Source organism: Hevea brasiliensis, chromosome 8, assembly GCF_030052815.1.
Source record: "Hevea brasiliensis isolate MT/VB/25A 57/8 chromosome 8, ASM3005281v1, whole genome shotgun sequence".
Classification (NCBI taxonomy): domain Eukaryota; kingdom Viridiplantae; phylum Streptophyta; class Magnoliopsida; order Malpighiales; family Euphorbiaceae; genus Hevea; species Hevea brasiliensis.
Genome location: NC_079500.1, coordinates 10473392 through 10491869, shown reverse-complemented (window position 1 = coordinate 10491869; position 18478 = coordinate 10473392). Strand labels below are relative to the sequence as shown.

General features: G+C 29.6%; 4 protein-coding genes across 4 annotated transcripts; 2 read left to right on the top strand and 2 right to left on the bottom strand.

Moving 5' to 3' along the window:
• Positions 1 to 795: 795 nt before the first annotated feature.
• LOC110649465 (14-3-3-like protein 16R) lies at positions 796 to 3013 on the bottom strand. The gene is made up of 4 exons (XM_021804045.2): positions 2415 to 3013; positions 1557 to 1679; positions 1201 to 1317; positions 796 to 1109 (listed from the first exon to the last, which is right to left on the bottom strand). Exons 1-4 carry the CDS (start codon positions 2898 to 2900, stop codon positions 1053 to 1055), a joined length of 783 nt encoding a protein of 260 aa, XP_021659737.1. The 5' UTR covers positions 2901 to 3013; the 3' UTR covers positions 796 to 1052.
• A 6586-nt stretch (positions 3014 to 9599) lies between these two features.
• LOC110649460 (feruloyl CoA ortho-hydroxylase F6H1-3-like) lies at positions 9600 to 10974 on the top strand. The gene is made up of 2 exons (XM_021804038.2): positions 9600 to 10178; positions 10299 to 10974. Exons 1-2 carry the CDS (start codon positions 9679 to 9681, stop codon positions 10882 to 10884), a joined length of 1086 nt encoding a protein of 361 aa, XP_021659730.2. The 5' UTR covers positions 9600 to 9678; the 3' UTR covers positions 10885 to 10974.
• A 3245-nt stretch (positions 10975 to 14219) lies between these two features.
• LOC110646506 (feruloyl CoA ortho-hydroxylase F6H1-3-like) lies at positions 14220 to 15551 on the top strand. Its single transcript, XM_021799965.2, has one exon. It carries the CDS (start codon positions 14319 to 14321, stop codon positions 15408 to 15410), a length of 1092 nt encoding a protein of 363 aa, XP_021655657.2. The 5' UTR covers positions 14220 to 14318; the 3' UTR covers positions 15411 to 15551.
• Positions 15552 to 16875: 1324 nt separating this feature from the next.
• On the bottom strand, positions 16876 to 18235 carry LOC131182481 (feruloyl CoA ortho-hydroxylase F6H1-3-like). The gene has a single exon (XM_058152039.1). The coding sequence runs from the start codon at positions 18124 to 18126 to the stop codon at positions 17035 to 17037; it is 1092 nt and encodes a 363-aa protein (XP_058008022.1). The 5' UTR covers positions 18127 to 18235; the 3' UTR covers positions 16876 to 17034.
• Positions 18236 to 18478: the final 243 nt, after the last annotated feature.

Genomic DNA, 18478 nt, shown 5'->3' with positions numbered 1-18478 from the left:
TAATCAAACGAAATTGGATCAATTTAGTGTTAAGCTCAAACTCAATTTAGTTATAAAATTGGATTATAAAACTCAAGTTTAACTTGATAGAATATTATAATACTTAAAATCGACTCCACAAGCTATTCAAAGTTAAATTAAACTCAAATTTATTTTAAGCTGTTCACGGACATTTAAATATTAAATTCCATTTAACGACGACAATAATTAACCCTATTTATATTTAAAAAAAAAAAATAATAATTTACTATATCTGAAAAAGGAAAAGAAGATAATAGCATCTATTAGCATCAATAATATTGTATGAACCGCTCTCAACATACTCCAAACATTAAACTTAAAATACTAATATTATCTTAAAAGTTATTACCACATAAAATCAAGGTAATGAAAAATTTCAAATAAATAATTCCGTTGTACAAAGAAACCTTCATTTGAATAAATACTACTATTTTCAAATGAGCAAGGATGATATTCAAAATTGGTACTTCTAAAATTCTTAGGAAGGGAAAACCAAAATTTGAACAACTACTAGCACAATGAAAAAAACACCTATATATTCTCAAGTACAGTCATGGCATTACTACCAAATACACCTTTGAAAATTTTATATGGGCAAATTAATTGATTAATTATAAAATAGATGATAAAAGTGAAATCAAAGCGCAGAAACAGTAAAAAAATTGACTTGAAATAGCTCTCTGCCACCACAACATCTTCATGCTACTAGAATCTCACATACATCAATCTCACAATTTCATGAAACACATATTCCATGAACAATCAACCTACAGATTTTAAAAAAGGAGAACAAAAATTCTTGGTCATTAGTTCCTTTATTGTCATAATAACAACAGAAAATAAAGCATTTGCGACCTGATCAGAATTTTAAAAAATTTAAAATAAATAAGAAAAATAAGAAGTAAAAATACTTCCAAACTTAATAAAACAAGTTACTACTGAAGATTCATAATAGGAGTAGTGGCCCAAGCTACTTCTCCAAACAAAAACAAATAGCGGAAAAGTTAAATATATCACTAAGTCAAGTAACTTCATTGCTTTTGCTCTTCCTCACGCTTTGCGTCTTTGATCTCATCTGTCCCATCGTCCTGAGCACATGAAAGCAAATATCAATAAACATCTCATTAGCAACACAAGATAAAAACCACAACAGACAATATGAAAGAGCCAGACCAGGACCTGCATATCTGAGGTCCACAGAGTGAGATTATCCCGAAGAAGTTGCATGATCAAAGTGCTATCCTTGTATGAATCCTCTCCCAGTGTATCGAGCTCGGAGATGGCTTCATCAAAAGCCTAAGAAACACAATATATACATTTATGGTAATATATCATTATGATCTATATAGACCAAGAAAGTAATCATTATTACTGGTCCTAAAACTTGTACACACGAAGAAAAAAATCAAGATCAACCCTTAACTTAGTTGTCCTCCAGTTATCATTAAAAGAGACGCAAAAAATGAGCAGCAGAACTTAACCAATGACATGTAATGTGGGAAAGAACTAATTTTATAAATTTCTGATTCCCTCACCTGTTTGGCAAGATTGCAAGCACGATCAGGAGAATTCAAGATCTCATAGTAAAACACAGAAAAGTTCAACGCCAGTCCTAGCCGGATGGGATGAGTTGGAGCTAGTTCAGCATTTGCAATATCCTGTACACAGACATTAAAACAAACACTTGTAAATATAGCCACGCCTGCACTAAAACTTACAACACCATCCAATAAAATAGCTTAATTTTGACACAATGTAAAGGAAAAAACACTTCCCAGCTATTGCAGTGGAACAAATAAAAATCTGCAGTAATCAAGATGCAATACCATATCACAATTCCATCGGCCCATGATAATTACTTAAAAAGGGAAAAATCTATCCCAAAATTCAAATCAAATGATTGACCAAATCAAATGGTTGAGTAAAGGTACATAAACACCACAATCTACTACAGTTCATATATAGTCAGGGAAGCTCAATTGTCAAATGTTTTCAATGAATTAGTCAAATAATAGTAATAGCATAATTAAAACACAATATCGTAGTTGACAACTATAAACCAGAAGCATGTATTCTTAGAAAGGGTTTCTAATATTGACTCCCAGAACAAATAGATCTACACAAAAGACAACAAAATCATCACACAAGCGGATCAAATATAACAAAACCTACATCAAGTAAACATATCATCACTTGAAAATTATATATAGCGTATAAACAAAGGGATAAACGACGAAAAAAAATCCCAAATCAACTTAACAAACACGTACAGATCCAATCCAATATTGGCGCAAACGAATGAGTCACATCACATAACCAACAAGAGCAGATCCAACTAACATTCAACATTATTATGCATAAAAAATCAGTAAAATCTCCAAATTCATACAAACCTGAGCAGATTTATACGCATTGAGCGTATTCTCAGCAGCCTCTTTCCTCTCATTCCCAGTCTTGAATTCAGCAAGATACCTATGGTAATCTCCCTTCATCTTCAGATAAAACACCTTGGAATCGCCGCTGGCAGCAGCCGGCACAAGCTTCTCATCCAAAAGTTTCAAGATGCCTCCGCAGATCTCGGAGAGCTCGCCCTCAATCTTGGCCCTATACTCCTTGATTGCAGCGACGTGGTCGGCGTTCCCTCGGTTCTCTTCCTTCTGCTCAATGGAGGAAATGATCCTCCAGGACGCACGGCGGGCGCCGATCACGTTCTTGTAGGCGACGGAAAGGAGATTGCGCTCCTCGACGGTGAGCTCATCAGATTCCGGGATGGAAAAGACCACCTTCTCCATGAATTGAACCATTTCCTCGTAGCGCTCGGCTTGCTCGGCCAGCTTGGCCATGTAAACGTTGTCTTCACGCGGAGATCCGGCGGCCATTTTCCGATTCCTTTTGGTCTTTGGTGTGAGATTTGAGAGGAGTTTTTCTTGGAATTTTCAGAAAAATTGGGAGGACTAAAACAGATCGGCAAAGTGAATGGCGGAGTCCTGCATTTTATGATAGAGGGTAAATTTCATATTTAGTACCCTGATTTTAACCAAATTAAAATCCAGTTCTAGAACTGGGCTGGGTTTTAAGCCCAAATCCAATATCCAAAAATTACATTGGGCCATTGCATTTCTATTTGACACATAAGAGATTTATTTATTTATTTTTATAATACATTTAAAAATGTAAAATTTTAAAGTGAAATTGAAATTTAATTTAAAAGAAAATTCAAATAAAATTCTGAATTGAGAAGAAAATTCACAAATGAAGACTGATTAATTTGATTAAAAAGTAATTTCCTTTTTATATATTTTAAATTTATTAAAAGAAAATGAGATATATTTAAAAATGGACCTAACTTAGTGTAAAAATAAAAATATAGTAAAATGCAATGGGAGCCCATAAAACCAAAGGCCAGACTAGGCACTTCTTACCGAAATTGGAGCCCATAAAACCCAAGGGCCTGCTTGCTCTTATAAAGCTAGAATTCTGACTAAGGAGGTGATGAGTCTATAGACTCTAGACTTGAAATTGACGCTGTCGTGTGCAATATGTATTTAATTATTGAACCAGGTTAGGTTATGCAAGAAGCTATAAGACTTTAACTAAATTGATAAATATAATTAACTAAGGCTCCATTTATTTTAAAAGTATTTTCATAATTAAAAGAAAAATTAGATGAATTCATATTTTTAAAAGAAGAAATCATTTCCTAAAATTTAAAAATCTTATTAAAATATAAAAGTATTTATATATTTATAATATAAAAAATATTTTTATGAAGAAAATTTCTTAAAAAATAATTTTTATAAAAATATTTTTCATATATAAGTTATTTTCACAAAATAAAATATATAATAAATTTTTTTAATTAAATAAATAGTATATTTATCTTTTCACTTAATCAAACAGTAATATCGAATGAAAATATTTTTTATTTTGACGGTAATATAAGAGATTAAAATGTTTAATTTTAAAAATATAATAATTAAATTATAATATTAATAAAAATTTAAGAATTAAATAATTTAATTTCTAAAATATAATAATTAAATTATAATATCAATAAAAATTTAAGGATTAAATAATAAATTTTTAAAAATTTTATGGTTAAGGTTTTTTTTAATAAAAGGGTGTCAATTAATTTTTTTTTTATTTGCAGAAATGCATATGTCAATTTAAGCAAATATATACACACAAGAATAACTAAATTAAAAAAAAAAAAAAAAAAAGTCGATTGACTCAGTTATGCTGCCACTTTTGTTTTAACGGTAGTCAAGCATTGCCATTTTGGAACAATTCATTGTCCTGTATATGTTTCTTCTCCAGAGTTGCCATCCTTATATATGGCATTGACAGTATTGTCCCTCTGTATAAATTCTTCAACTACCAAAAAAATTGTCTAACCACACACCGTATGCAATTTTGTGTCCCATGAGAACATTTTCCTCTCAAGATTTGGCATTTGCCATCCTTACAAACATTGTTTCAGTTGTTCTCTGTTCAACAATGCAAAAAATGTTAAGACCATATATTGAATTTCTGAAACTTTGGTTTGCCTTGCAATTGTACTTTTTTGTTTTTGTTTTTATGCTATTATTTTTTATTTGCGGTTTATGGATATTGGGTTCAAAAATATGACCAGTAAAAGAGAAAGTACAAGATGAGTCAGTGGATAAAATGACCATTGTTTAGATAACTAAGCCAATGATGAGTTCTATTAGAATTAGTAGTCTTAGTTGAGTAGAATCAGAAGCTTACTTCGTTTGTTAAATCTCTTTCGATCACGGTGGATATTTCAAGACCTTTATCTTAGAAGTGATCAAAGTATCGCTAACTTTCTTATTCGAGTGTCCGGATATCATATAGTTATCGGGTTCGAATAGCTCATTACCCATTACTCAATTACCTATTACTCGTATTATTTTAGTGGTTGTTAATGCCATTTCTTTCTTGATCTTATACATCAAAACTATGTTAATAATTAATCTAAACTATGTTATACATTTTAAATTATTCACGGAATTCTTTAATTTTATACATCAAAGGCATTTATAAATTATAAAATTTAATAATTAATATAAATATTTTTTTAATAATATTCTTTTTAATCTAAGTTGGTAAAGAAATTTTACTTCTAATTATGAAGAAAATATGATAAACTAATACTTTATAAATCATAAAATTTTTAATAATATATAATATTTTCTTTCCCTCCATGATCTTATGAGTCTTTAAAGCATAGTCGTCCATGAAAATGTCATTATAAATTATCATGAGTGGTATTACAGATCTAAATTACATCATGAAAATGATGTCTCTAACTTGAAAATTTAATTATCTCAATTCTATGGGCGACTGTGAGGGGATGAGGAAACCATGGAAAATTGCTTAATTAAAAATTATTTTTGTTTTCCCAGAAAAGTCTAAGTTTAATAAGTTAATCTCGAAACCTTTGGCTACTTCCAGTCAATTACGCCATCTTGACTACTTTTATTTTCTATTTTATATATTAAAAAAAATGTTCGCATTTGCTTAATTACCAGATCACTGCGTGCATGAAAAGCTTAAATTTATATATAAAAATAAATTTAATAATTATTAAATTAAATATTTATAAATATTTAGAGCTTAAAATTTATAAGTAAATATATTTGTGAGTAACCCAATATTTAGAACGTAAAATTTATAGGTAAATACATTCATGGGTAACCAAATATTAAAATGGGGTAGGTTTTGATATTTTATAGGGAAAATAGACCTGCTCTAACTTCACCCAAAAATTAGTTCAAGACACGGAGATTTATCCAAATCTTATATATAGTTCAAACACTTTATCTCAAACCAACGTGGGACAATAATATATATAAGACATTTAATTTAGTAATAAGTTTAAAAATTGTTATTTAATATTTTTATTAGCCGCATGTGAATATTTCACATTGATTTTAAATAGGAGTATTTTAAAATTTTATTTTTAGAATATTTGTTATTATATTTGCTATTACGAATAAATTCTTTTAAATAGAATATAATTTTTTTTAAATGCAATTATACTAGAAAATATTACATTGTTATATTTTTATAAAGAAATATTGAGAGAAAAATAATAAATAATTTCTTAAAAAATAAAAATTAAATTTAGTTTTAATAGATACATATAATTATTAAAAATTTAATATGAATTTAAATTATATTGAACATAATTAATTAAGAACTTTATCATTAATTCAAAATAATTTTAACATACAAAATTTTTAAAAAATAAATATTAAATTATATTATTAAAATAAAAAAAAATACAACTCGAGAATAAAATGACTAATTATTCTTGATTATTCTGACCATAAAAACTTAAAAAAAATTTTAAACTATCAGATAAACTAACAGCTAAATAAAACATGCTGTCCAAGTATTGAAATGTGTATTGATATTATATATTTGCAAATTCATTTTCAGGAGGGAACATGTGATGAAGACACATTCATGAACCATATTTGCCTCTGGACTCTGGGAAGGTCCCAGGAACTTGCTCAAATGCTCAGGTTATGACGTCAACGAGTAGGCAGGCATGCATCAACTACCTAGTCTTTCTTCTTGTTCTTCTCTTTTTTTTTTTTTTTTTTTTTTTACCATTATTACCTTAAAATTTTTGTTTTTAGTGCGTAAAAGAAGGAATAATGATAGGTGAGAAAAAAATTTTCCACTATATATATATGATATTGCTATGTAAAATCTGTGGAATTTTAAGCCAAAAGTGATAAGTATTTGCTTGAAGCCCCAATAAGAAGGAATACAAAATTAAGCAGTCCAGCAGTGGTGGGTCGTAGGTGGTGTACTTTGGCTTTGTTGAGTCTTAATTAACTTTTTTAAGTTGACTGACTGGCAAGCAATGTAGCTTGGGCGTGGGTGCTGGGAAGCCTCCTCTAATGGCTAAGGATTGGAATATTAAAGCTATTTCAAGTTTGAATACCTACTTCCACTTGCAAACATGTGCTCGTCTTCCCATCTTTCTTTTTCTTTTTTACATTTGGTCAAGCTAGTAAATTGTGGGTAGGTATTTGTTGCACAATTTTTTTGTAAAAACTTTAAAAAAATGTAATTAAGTCTTAATTTTAAATTAATTCTTTTTTTTTCTTCTGTTGTTCAACTCTGTTTGAAATCAATTTTGTATCAATATTCAACTATTGAAAATCTTTTGAAACTACTTCCTTATTGTTTTCACCACTAATTTATCATATCCCCCTACAAGAGCATTTGATTCTCTACGTTAGACATATCAAACAATTTTAAGCTTTATATGATAAGTAGTAATGATTTAAGAAACGTATCATAATGTAGCAAATGAATCAATGATAACGTAAAAGAACAAGAAAATAGAGTAAAAAAAAGAAGGAAATCACCACAAGAAGATGAGCAACAGTAAGTTTTGAAATGGCTCTGCTTCTTCTGGCAAACCCTGCAAAAACCAGTACATTATGCAGACCTCGACTAAATTAAGAGCTTTGTTTCTGAGTTCTGACTACTGATCATCGTTGTGGTTAATATTCAATGGAGGAGAAAACACGGCATAGATAATACCATGTAGAGAAAAATTAAGGGCGATTACTATTACATCACCAAATTGATCATTCTCCATTATTAATGCCTAAGCATTTCGAAAAAAATCAGATGGGCAAAATTCAGCACCAATAAGTCACCTTGCAAGACTTTAATCACAATGTCTCTTTGCTGATGGGGTGATCAATCAATGAAGGATATAACACGGCATATATCAATGTCAATCGTAAAATTTACTTGGGATTCAATTTGGGTGCTTCCGATGAGTTCTAATTAAAAATGGATTTGATTTATATTTCAAAGTAAACATCATAAAACGACGATGCATTGTCAAATTCAATGCTTTTCATTTCAAATTCTTATTTTATTCGAATAGACTTTATTGTTAAATGCAAGGATTAAGAAGTTTCAATTCAACAAATTCCATAATGGCCAATCTTCTGATCAAGAATTTCTAACGTACAAAAAACTCTCAAATATGATTTCATAAGGTTTATTATTAGCATGCTTTTTTTAAAAAAAAAAATTATGACATGAAAGCCTTTATTTTATATAGGGAGATTGATGAATTTTTATTTGGTTTAATAATTATATATACAACGGTTTAATAATAATCATTAATTATGATGAGACTCACGTAAAATCCACTACAATCAATTGTTACAATGAAACCATTGTGCATACATTGGTTATATTGTACAATTTTTCGAGATTGAGGGGTAGGAACTCAAAACTTAACGCCTACCAGTTGAGTGATATGCATTCAATCATTAAACTAAACTAAGTTAAGTAACATGAAATATTATTATTAAAAAAAAAACTTTTGAATAAGACGCTCTAAATTTGAACTCTAATAATAAAAAAAAAAATACCTATAAAGAAAAAAAATTAAAAAGAGTATCTCAAGTAGACTCAATTTACCATATTATCTGCAAATTAAATCAATTAAATTATTACATATAATTATATTAATTTATTTACAATTATATAAATATGAAAAATAATTAAAAATGAAATCACGTTTATTTATACTTATTTTATTATAAAATAATTTAATTTAACAAAGAAGCAGAGTTTGTTTCGATCTTCTTAATTTATTAACAATAAACTTCACAATAATCAGTGCTTATTTTTTTAATTAGAGAACCGGAGGAGCAAACTCCAATACTAAATAATAATTAATTCAATGTCATGTGATGCCAGGATTTGTTTGAAATTTTTATTCTTTTTCTTTTCTTTTATTAAAATTGAAACTTAATTAATATATATAATTAATTAAAATTGCCCTTTTTTAAGGGAGAAGAACGATTCTTTTGTGGATATGTAAGCACATGGAGAAGCCATGAAAAATGCAGCTAGCTGGAGAGGCATGAATGTGGAATATTAGTTGGTTGATGAGGTATACTCTGTGAAATAAATAAAGAATTAATCCGCAGTTGGTGAGGTAGTTATCAAATTTAGGGATAGAAACCGGTTGGGTTTTTGTGGGTATTTAATTGGATCGAATGCTAATAGGATGAGTTTGGCTATTATATAATTGGATTTGAGTTTTAAAAATAATACCCGTAATGAATTCGATTTTTATACGTTGGGTATCCGTTGTCCGAACCCGAACCCGAACCCGAACCTGTTTATATAAATATTTAATTAAATATAAAATATATATTTTTTATAATAATATTTATAAATTTTTATATATTTTATTTTATATAAAATGAAATTTAAATATTTTATGAAATCATTAAAATTTTAAAATATAAATTATTAATTAAATAATTTTTATATAAAATATTAATTAAAATATATAAAATTAAACGGATTCGAATTTTTTTTTCGAATAATAATAATCGGGTTTAGAACGAAATCGACTAATTAAGTATAAATTTTAATCAAATTTACTATAAAATATGAATTTTAATAATATTATTTGGATTCGAATTTGTGAGTGCTCTACCCATTTCCTTCCTAATCAAATTAGAGCAAGAAAAGCAGTCACATGCCTTGTTCTTCTATAAATAACACCAGACTCCTTTCCATTCGATTCAACCAAACATAACCAAAATTTCCACAATCCTATATCCTTCTTTCACTCCTTTCACAGTCTAAGAAATGGCTCCAACACTTGCAGAAACAACCACTGACTCCTTTGATATCGCTGATTTTGTGATCAACCAAGGGAATGGTGTAAAAGGTCTTTCTGATTTGGGCATCAAAAGCCTTCCTAGGCAATATATCCAACCCCAAGAAGCATTGATCAATATCATCCCAAATGAATCTATACCTGTCATTGATATGTCAAACTGGGAAAATGATCCCAAGATCGCAGAATCTGTCTGTGAAGCTGCTGAGAAATTTGGGTTCTTTCAGCTTGTTAACCATGGTGTGCCTCTTGAAGTGCTTGAGGGTGTTAAGGATGCAACTCATCGTTTCTTTGGGCTACCAGCTGCTGTGAAGAGAAAGTACTCCAAGGAGCTTTCACCTTCTAACAGTGTCAGGTTTGGTACTAGCTTTAGTCCTGATTCTGAGAAGGCTCTGGAATGGAAGGATTACCTGAGTCTTTTTTATGTCTCTGAGGAAGAGGCTTCTGCATTGTGGCCTCCTGAGTGCAAGTAAGAAAACCTGAAACACCTTTTTTTTTTTTTTTTCTCTCTCCAGTCTGTTGGTTTCTGTTAACCCCCAAAAAAATTTATACTCTATTGTTCCGTGAATGACGATTCTTTTGTTTACAGGGATGACTGCTTGGAATACATGAAGAAATCTGAAATCCTATGCAAAAAGCTATTGACTGCTCTAATGGAGAGACTCAATGTAAAAGAAATAGACGAAAAGAAAGAGTCTCTTTTAATGGGATCCAGAAGGATTAACCTCAACTACTATCCTAGATGTCCAAACCCTCAGCTCACTGTTGGAGTAGGCCGCCACTCCGATGTCTCCTCCCTCACTTTCCTCCTCCAAGACGAAATCGGTGGACTTTACGTGCGAGTGAACGAAGGAAAAGGCGAAGAAGATGGTTGGGTTCACGTTCCTCCCATTGAAGGATCTCTTGTTATCAATGTCGGAGATGCACTGCAGATACTGAGCAATGGTCGATACAGGAGTGTTGAACATTGTGTGATTGCGAGTGGGAGCAAGAACAGGATTTCCATTCCAGTTTTCGTCAACCCAAAGCCAAGTGATGTGATCGGACCGTTGCCTGAAGTTCTTGCTGCAGGAGAAAAGCCAAAATATAAGAACATTTTATACTCTGATTATGTTAAGCATTTCTTCAGGAAGGCTCATGATGGCAAGAAGACTGTGGAGTTTGCTGAAATGTAATAATTTTTATTCTACCAGTTCACTACTGTTAATGTTGTAATCACTAAGTATTTATAATAAACTATAATAATTTTGTAAAAATTCACATAATTTAGCATTAATCTTCTGTGAATAATTTTGTTTTCGTCTTTTTCCTTGTCAAACTCTCTATTCCACCAAACAAAGAGTAATAGAGAAAATTCTATAAATATAGAGATAGAGGACAAGTCATATATAGTTTTTGAAACCAATGCTTATGCTTAGTCTCTTTCTTCTCTTCTTCTTTGTTTTTTTAATAGAGATTGAAGGAATGAAAACTAAAATTTAAATCTGATAAGTAAAATAATATGCCCTAAATAACTAAATTAAGCCAAATTAAGCCAAATTAAACTAATCTCAGTGTTGAAGTTAAAGGAAAAAAAAAAATCATGCAATCAAGCTAGGGATTGAGACATCATCTCTTGATTGATGTATATTTTATGTACAAATTTCATAGAATCAATGAGTTAAATAGGAAAATTCATGTTAGTGAGAAAACAAAACTATATAAAATCATAATAAAAATTGCTTATAAAAAAGTAATAAAATTTATATATTTTATAGGTGAATTTCATTATATATTTTGTATTTTAAATTTATAATAGATTAAATCTAAAAATTTATTATAATTACTAATATTTATCCCTAGAAATGATAAAGATTCGAGTTAGAGTTTAATAAATATTCCCATGATCTTAGAGCCGAGTCAATATAAAAAATAATTTTATTATTATAATCTTTTATAAGAAATTAATTTCATATCTTGCAAAAAAAAATATACAAGAGATGTGGTGGGAGAATATGTCTACATATTGAATTAATCACATCACCATGATTTTGCGCACCATGAATTAAAAAATATTTTTAATAACATTAATAATAAAGTAATTAAGTAATGCTTTTAGAAAATAAAAACTCATTAAGATTAATTATGAAATTATGTTGAGAATTTATTATTTTATAAAATTATTTATTTTTACTAATTATTGCTACTTATTAAAATTTGTATTTATTATGTTTTTTCTCAATAGATAATTTATTATTATATAAAATACTTACATTTTCACTTAATTGAGCAAAACGAAAACTTTTTTATTCCACTAACTTAATTCTTGGCTCTGGCCCTGCCTTCAATATGATATATTTGTGATAAATTAAATAATCTCAAATTTATTTTTACAACAATTTAATAATATATTTAAAGCAACTGTTTTTATAAAAATGCAATATTACACGTATTAAGATTCATTAAATATATTTATTTATTATTAATTTTACATTAGAAATTATTAATATTACATAAAAATATATAACATTACATTTAAAAGTGCAATATCACGTAAAAAAATATGATTTCTTATATTATCAGTGTAGAAATTATAATAAATAAATAAATATATTTATTAGAAAAATCGTTAAAACAATATTAAAATATATATATTTTTATTGTTTAGTGATAAAAATATATTTAATTCTCTTTTTTTACATTAATAAATGGTACTTTTGTAAATTTAAATATTTATTTTTCGTTAATTATTTGCAATAATCACTTACAATCAATTTTTTGAAATAATTAATTATCACTATCCTGTCTCATTTCTTTTCAAGTTTTAAGGATTTTCTCTAATTTTTTCTCTCTTTAGGAAAAAATTTAAAATAAAAAAAAACCATATTAACAAATAATAATAATAATAATAATAATAATAATAATAATAATAATAATAATGAGTCATTTATTATCAGATGAAGACGGCAAGACTTCATTGGAAACCTCGCTTTGTTCAATAAGGATTTAATTATCAGCCGTTGCTTAATTAGGACCACTCAGATTGCTCTTTAATTAATTAGGTAGATTAGAGTCAGAGACTTTTTAATTTAAATTTCCTATATTTTAATAATAAAATAAAATTTTAAATTATTTTTTAATAATATTTAAAAATAATGTATTTTTTAATTAATATATTTAAAAAATATTTTTTTTAAATGACAGCTTCAACAATAATATTAATTAGATGTGAAATCTAACAGGAAACAATGATGGAAAAACATAATTGACAAAATATTTAATTTATTTTCTATATTTATTAAGAATTTTTATTCTAAAATTTTAATTTAAATTTAATTTAATTCATAGGTTAAATTTTTTAATTTAAATAAAAAAATTAAGAAATTTAATTTTTTAATTTTAAAATTAAATTTCTTAATTTAAATTTAAAAATTAAGAAATTCAATTTCTTAATTTTATTAACTTTTAAATTAAATTAAAATTAAATTAAAATTTCTTAACTAAGTTTAAAAATAATTAAAAATAATTAAATTAAACTTCTCCAGTTATAAATATTGGGTTATAATTAAGCTTTAATTAATTTTAATTTTTTTAATTAAAGTATAAATAAGGGTTAAGTTATTAAGTAATTAGAAAATTTGATATAATTAATAAGAAAATTTATTTTAAACAAATAGAACATTTCTATGTTTAGACCATTTTGATACGCACTAAAAAGTTTTCTTTAAAAAAAAAAAAAAAAATCAGTAGCCGTCCACGAGGGATTTGGTGTTGCACTGGCACTGCCGTGCTAAACAATTCAAGTTGACGATCTGAAGGGTAATTTGGTCATTTCAGTATTGAAATGTATGCTAGTCAATTCCAGTTGCAGACTTGCTGTACCAGGTTTATCACGTTGGATTTTTCTTCTTTAAAATTAATTTATGATAAATTTAAAATATAAAATATATAATAAAATTTATTTATTAAATAAAAAAATACCATATATTTATATTTTAAATTTATAAAAAATTAATTTTAATAAAATTTTTTTTATATTAAAAATAAAAAAAAATAACTAGGGTTTATATTTTCAAGTCCAATGATTTATAGTCTAATTTAATTTGATCAGTTAATATTTTGAGTAATTTATTTTAACAATATGTACTAAATTCAATATTTCTTTTAATTTAATTTTTGTGTTATAGTCATATAATAATATAAAGTAGTTGAGAATAGAGTTTTAAATATATTAATTAATAAGCAAATCACTGAATTTTCACAATAATCATTTGGGTTTTTGAGTAAAAGTGGATAAATAAAGGGAATTAAGAACAATTCTAATTGATTGTGTGGATTGGAGATGTACGAATTAGACTATAGACCAGTCAACCATTGTTTGGCCTCTAACACATCGCCACTTGAAGAACCCACGAAACTGCATAATGGGGTTGGTGATGGTGAGCTCCCTATTTATATATATGTATGTTATAAATTAATAAAACAGTGAGAAGTTGCACATGTGTTTTAATGATTTTATAGCTATAAATAGCTTTGGATAATAGGTTAATGCCACCATAGCCACAGCTACCTTTTCCACTCTTCTCAGATTGATTTTCTCAGTTAATAATCTTGATATTGTTGAATTGCAATGGCTCCAACAATGGCAGTATCATCCACCGATTCCTTTGATATCACTGATTTTGTCATTAACAAAGGGAATGGAGTGAAGGGTCTTTCTGATTTGGGCATCAAAAGCCTTCCCTCTCAATACATTCAACCCCAAGATGCATTGATCAATGTCATCCCACAACAATCCATACCCGTTATTGATTTGTCCAATTGGGATAATGACCCCAAAGTTGCAGAATCAGTCTGTGAAGCTGCAGAGAAATTTGGCTTCTTTCAGCTGGTTAACCATGGCGTGCCACTCGAGGTACTCGATGGTGTTAAGGATGCAACCCATCGTTTCTTTGGGTTGCCAGCAGAGGAGAAGAGGAAGTACACCAAAGAGCTTTCCTCTACCAACAACGTTAGGTTTGGAACCAGCTTTAGTCCTGATGCAGAGAAAGCTCTTGAATGGAAGGATTACCTTAGCCTCTTCTATGTCTCTGAGGGGGAGGCTTCTGCATTGTGGCCTTGTGCTTGCAGGGATGAAGTCCTTGAATACATGAAGAAATCCCAAGTCCTCTGCACAAAGCTAATGACTGCACTCATGGAGAAGCTAAACGTGAAGGAAATAGACGAAACAAAAGAATCTCTGCTAATGGGCTCCAAAAGGATTAACCTCAACTATTACCCAAGATGTCCAAACCCTCAGCTCACTGTTGGAGTAGGCCGCCACTCTGATGTTTCCTCACTCACTTTCCTCCTCCAAGACGAAATCGGCGGGCTATATGTGCGAGTCAACGAAGGCAAAGGCGAAGACGATGGTTGGGTTCATGTTCCTCCCATTGAAGGATCTCTTGTGATCAACGTGGGAGATGCGTTGCAGATACTGAGCAACGGTCGATACAAGAGCGTAGAGCACTGTGTGATTGCAAGTGGGAGCAAGAACAGAATTTCAATCCCAATTTTCGTAAATCCAAAGCCAAATGATGTGATCGGTCCTTTGCCTGAATTGATCGCCGCCGGAGAGAAGCCAAAATATAAGAACATTCTTTACTCTGATTATGTGAAGCATTTCTTCAGGAAGGCTCATGATGGCAAGAAGACTGTCGCTTTTGCTGAGATTCAATCTTAATAATTTTCCCGTTATATTTGCTGTAATGTAATTCTACAATTCACTTTGATTCTTCTTCGCAAAAAAAATTAGTTCAACCACAACATGCTTGTAAAATCAATTGTACTTAATAAAATCAATGTGGCATAAATTAAAAAATAACTTACAAAAAATTAAGCCACATAATTTAATATTTAAAAAATTGTCATGTGACATATAATAAAAAAAATATTAATAAAATTATATTAAAATTTTAAATTAAATGATATATTTCTTTAAATTTTTTAAAATAAAAAACTAATCCTCCAATTGTAAATTTTTTTACTTGATTTATGACAAGTAAATATTTAAAAATGAGAATCATCTAAATAATTGTAATAAAAATACAAAGTCATTCCAATTTGTTCCTAGTAGAATTTCTAATTATATGATATCTACTATGATGACTGCTCTAAAGATCTATTATATTATACATTTTTATGAAAATATATTTCAGAAAAATAATTAATAATTATTTAAAAAATAAAAATTCAATTATAATTATTAAAACTTTTAATACAAATTTAAATTATATTTATTATAATTAATAAAATAATATAATTTTAAAATATAAAATATAAAAATATTAAATTACATTAACGCAACTCGCAGGTAAAACAATTAATTTAGAAATAAAAGTTATGTCTTTTGAGTCACTAAACACCACATTTACTCTCAATTAAGGAGAATTATTAAGTGCACCTGGTGCACATACACCTTCTCTCGCAATTATGTGGGACCCACTTCCTATATAATAGGAAGGACCCACTTTCTATGAGAGAGGGATGACTATTTTTTAGTGCACCTGGTGTACCTAATAATTAGCCCTCAATTAATACATGAATTAATCAAATCGTATATATGATTGAGATTATTAATATGAAATTTGATTTTGAGATATTTGGTTGTGATGGAGTCACCATTTAGAGCACACCATGTATATTCAAAGGGAAGGTGGCTTTGATAACGGAAGGTCCATGGGTCATCTGCCAAATGATCGAGCTGTGGAAAAGAGATCCAGAGATGCACGAATTGGGGTTCCATCGAGCAAGCTTTAAATCAGCCAAAAAAGGAGAATTTTTAATCTTTGAACGGAAAATCAGCTTAATTAGCAAACGCATCGTAGGGGAAAGCTTATTTATGTTCTTACTTAAATTGTTTTGTGGCTACGTATATGTATTTTCATTATTGGATTACATGCTTGAAGATCATTATAGATAGGGTTATGTAACATCTTGGCACTTGCTCTGAACTTCCCTTTACCAATCAAGACAACTATGTTTTATCAATCATGATAATTAACTATATTTTATTCAATAAGGTGATATCTAGAGATGACAATGAATCAGATTTTACAAATATTCGATCGTACGATAGATTTTAAAAGTATATAATCAGTTTTAAAATATCGTATTAAATTAAAAAAATAATAAAATAACAATGAGAATGAGAAGAAATAGAAGTCAATTACTTAATTGTGTTATTACATGCATCTTGTGGTTGAACTAATTTTTTTAGGGACAAGAATCAAAGTGAATTTTAGAATTACATTACAGCATATATATATATATATATATATATATATATATATATAATGGGAAAATTATTAAGATGAAATCTCAGCAAAAGCGACAGTCTTCTTGCCATCATGAGCCTTCCTGAAGAAATGCTTCACATAATCAGAGTAAAGAATGTTCTTATATTTTGGCTTCTCTCCAGCATCGATCAATTCAGGTAAAGGACCGATCACATCATTTGGCTTTGGATTTACGAAAATGGGAATTGAAATTCTGTTCTTGCTCCCGCTTGCGATCACACAGTGCTCTACGCTCTTGTATCGACCATTGCTCAGTATCTGAAGTGCATCTCCCACGTTGATCACAAGGGATCCTTCAATAGGAGGAACATGAACCCAACCATCTTCTTCGCCTTTGCCTTCGTTGACTCGCACATAAAGCCCACCGATTTCGTCTTGGAGGAGGAAAGTGAGTGAGGAAACATCGGAGTGGCGACCTACCCCAACAGTGAGCTGAGGGTTTGGACATCTTGGATAATAGTTGAGGTTAATCCTTTTGGAGCCCATTAGCAGAGATTCTTTTGTTTTGTCTATTTCCTTCACGTTCAGCTTCTCCATGAGTGCAGTCATTAGCTTTGTGCAGAGGACTTGGGATCTCTTCATGTATTCAAGGACTTCATCCCTGCAAGCACAGGGCCACAATGCAGAAGCCTCCTCCTCAGAGACATAAAAGAGGCTAAGGTAATCCTTCCATTCAAGAGCTTTCTCTGCATCAGGACTAAAGCTAGTTCCAAACCTGACGTTGTTGGTGGAGGAAAGCTCTTTGGTGTACTTCCTCTTCTCCTCTGCTGGCAACCCAAAGAAACGATGGGTTGCATCCTTAACACCATCGAGTACCTCAAGTGGCACGCCATGGTTAACCAGCTGAAAGAAGCCAAATTTCTCTGCAGCTTCACAGACTGATTCTGCAACTTTGGGGTCATTATCCCAGTTAGACATATCAACAACGGGTATGGATTGCTGTGGGATGATATTGATCAATGCCTCTTGGGGTTGAATATATTGAGAGGGAAGGCTTTTGATGCCCAAATCAGAAAGTCCCTTCACTCCATTCCCTTTATTAATGACAAAATCAGTGATATCAAAGGAATCGGTGGATGATACTGCCATTGTTGGAGCCATTGCAATTCAACAATATCGAGATTATTAACTGAGAAAATCAATCTGAGAAGAGTGGAAAAGGTAGCTGTGACTATGGTGGCATTAACCTATTATCCAAAGCTATTTATAGCTATAGAATCATTAAAACACGTGCAACTTCTCACTAGTTATTTTATTTTTATTTTTTATAATACGTATATATAAAAATAGAGAGCCCACCATCGCCAACCCCATTATCCAGTTTCGTGGGTTCTTCAAGTGGGTTGTGCAAAAGACCAACAATGGTTGACTGGTCTTTAGTCTAAATCGTACATCTCCAATCCATACAATCAATTGGAATTGTTCTTAATTCCCTTCATTTGTCCACTTCTAT

Excerpts from the sequence above, each read along its gene's own strand:
- LOC131182481 (XM_058152039.1), bottom strand. The coding sequence starts at position 18,126 with ATGGCTCCAACAATGGCAGTATCATCCACCGATTCCTTTGATATCACT.
- LOC110649460 (XM_021804038.2), top strand. The coding sequence starts at position 9,679 with ATGGCTCCAACACTTGCAGAAACAACCACTGACTCCTTTGATATCGCT. Across the intron at positions 10,179-10,298 it reads TTGTGGCCTCCTGAGTGCAA|GGATGACTGCTTGGAATACA; the intron begins GTAAGAAAACCT and ends TTTTGTTTACAG.
- LOC110646506 (XM_021799965.2), top strand. The coding sequence starts at position 14,319 with ATGGCTCCAACAATGGCAGTATCATCCACCGATTCCTTTGATATCACT.
- LOC110649465 (XM_021804045.2), bottom strand. The coding sequence starts at position 2,900 with ATGGCCGCCGGATCTCCGCGTGAAGACAACGTTTACATGGCCAAGCTG. Across the intron at positions 1,680-2,414 it reads ATGCGTATAAATCTGCTCAG|GATATTGCAAATGCTGAACT; the intron begins GTTTGTATGAAT and ends GTCTGTGTACAG. Across the intron at positions 1,110-1,200 it reads TGTGGACCTCAGATATGCAG|GACGATGGGACAGATGAGAT; the intron begins GTCCTGGTCTGG and ends TCATGTGCTCAG.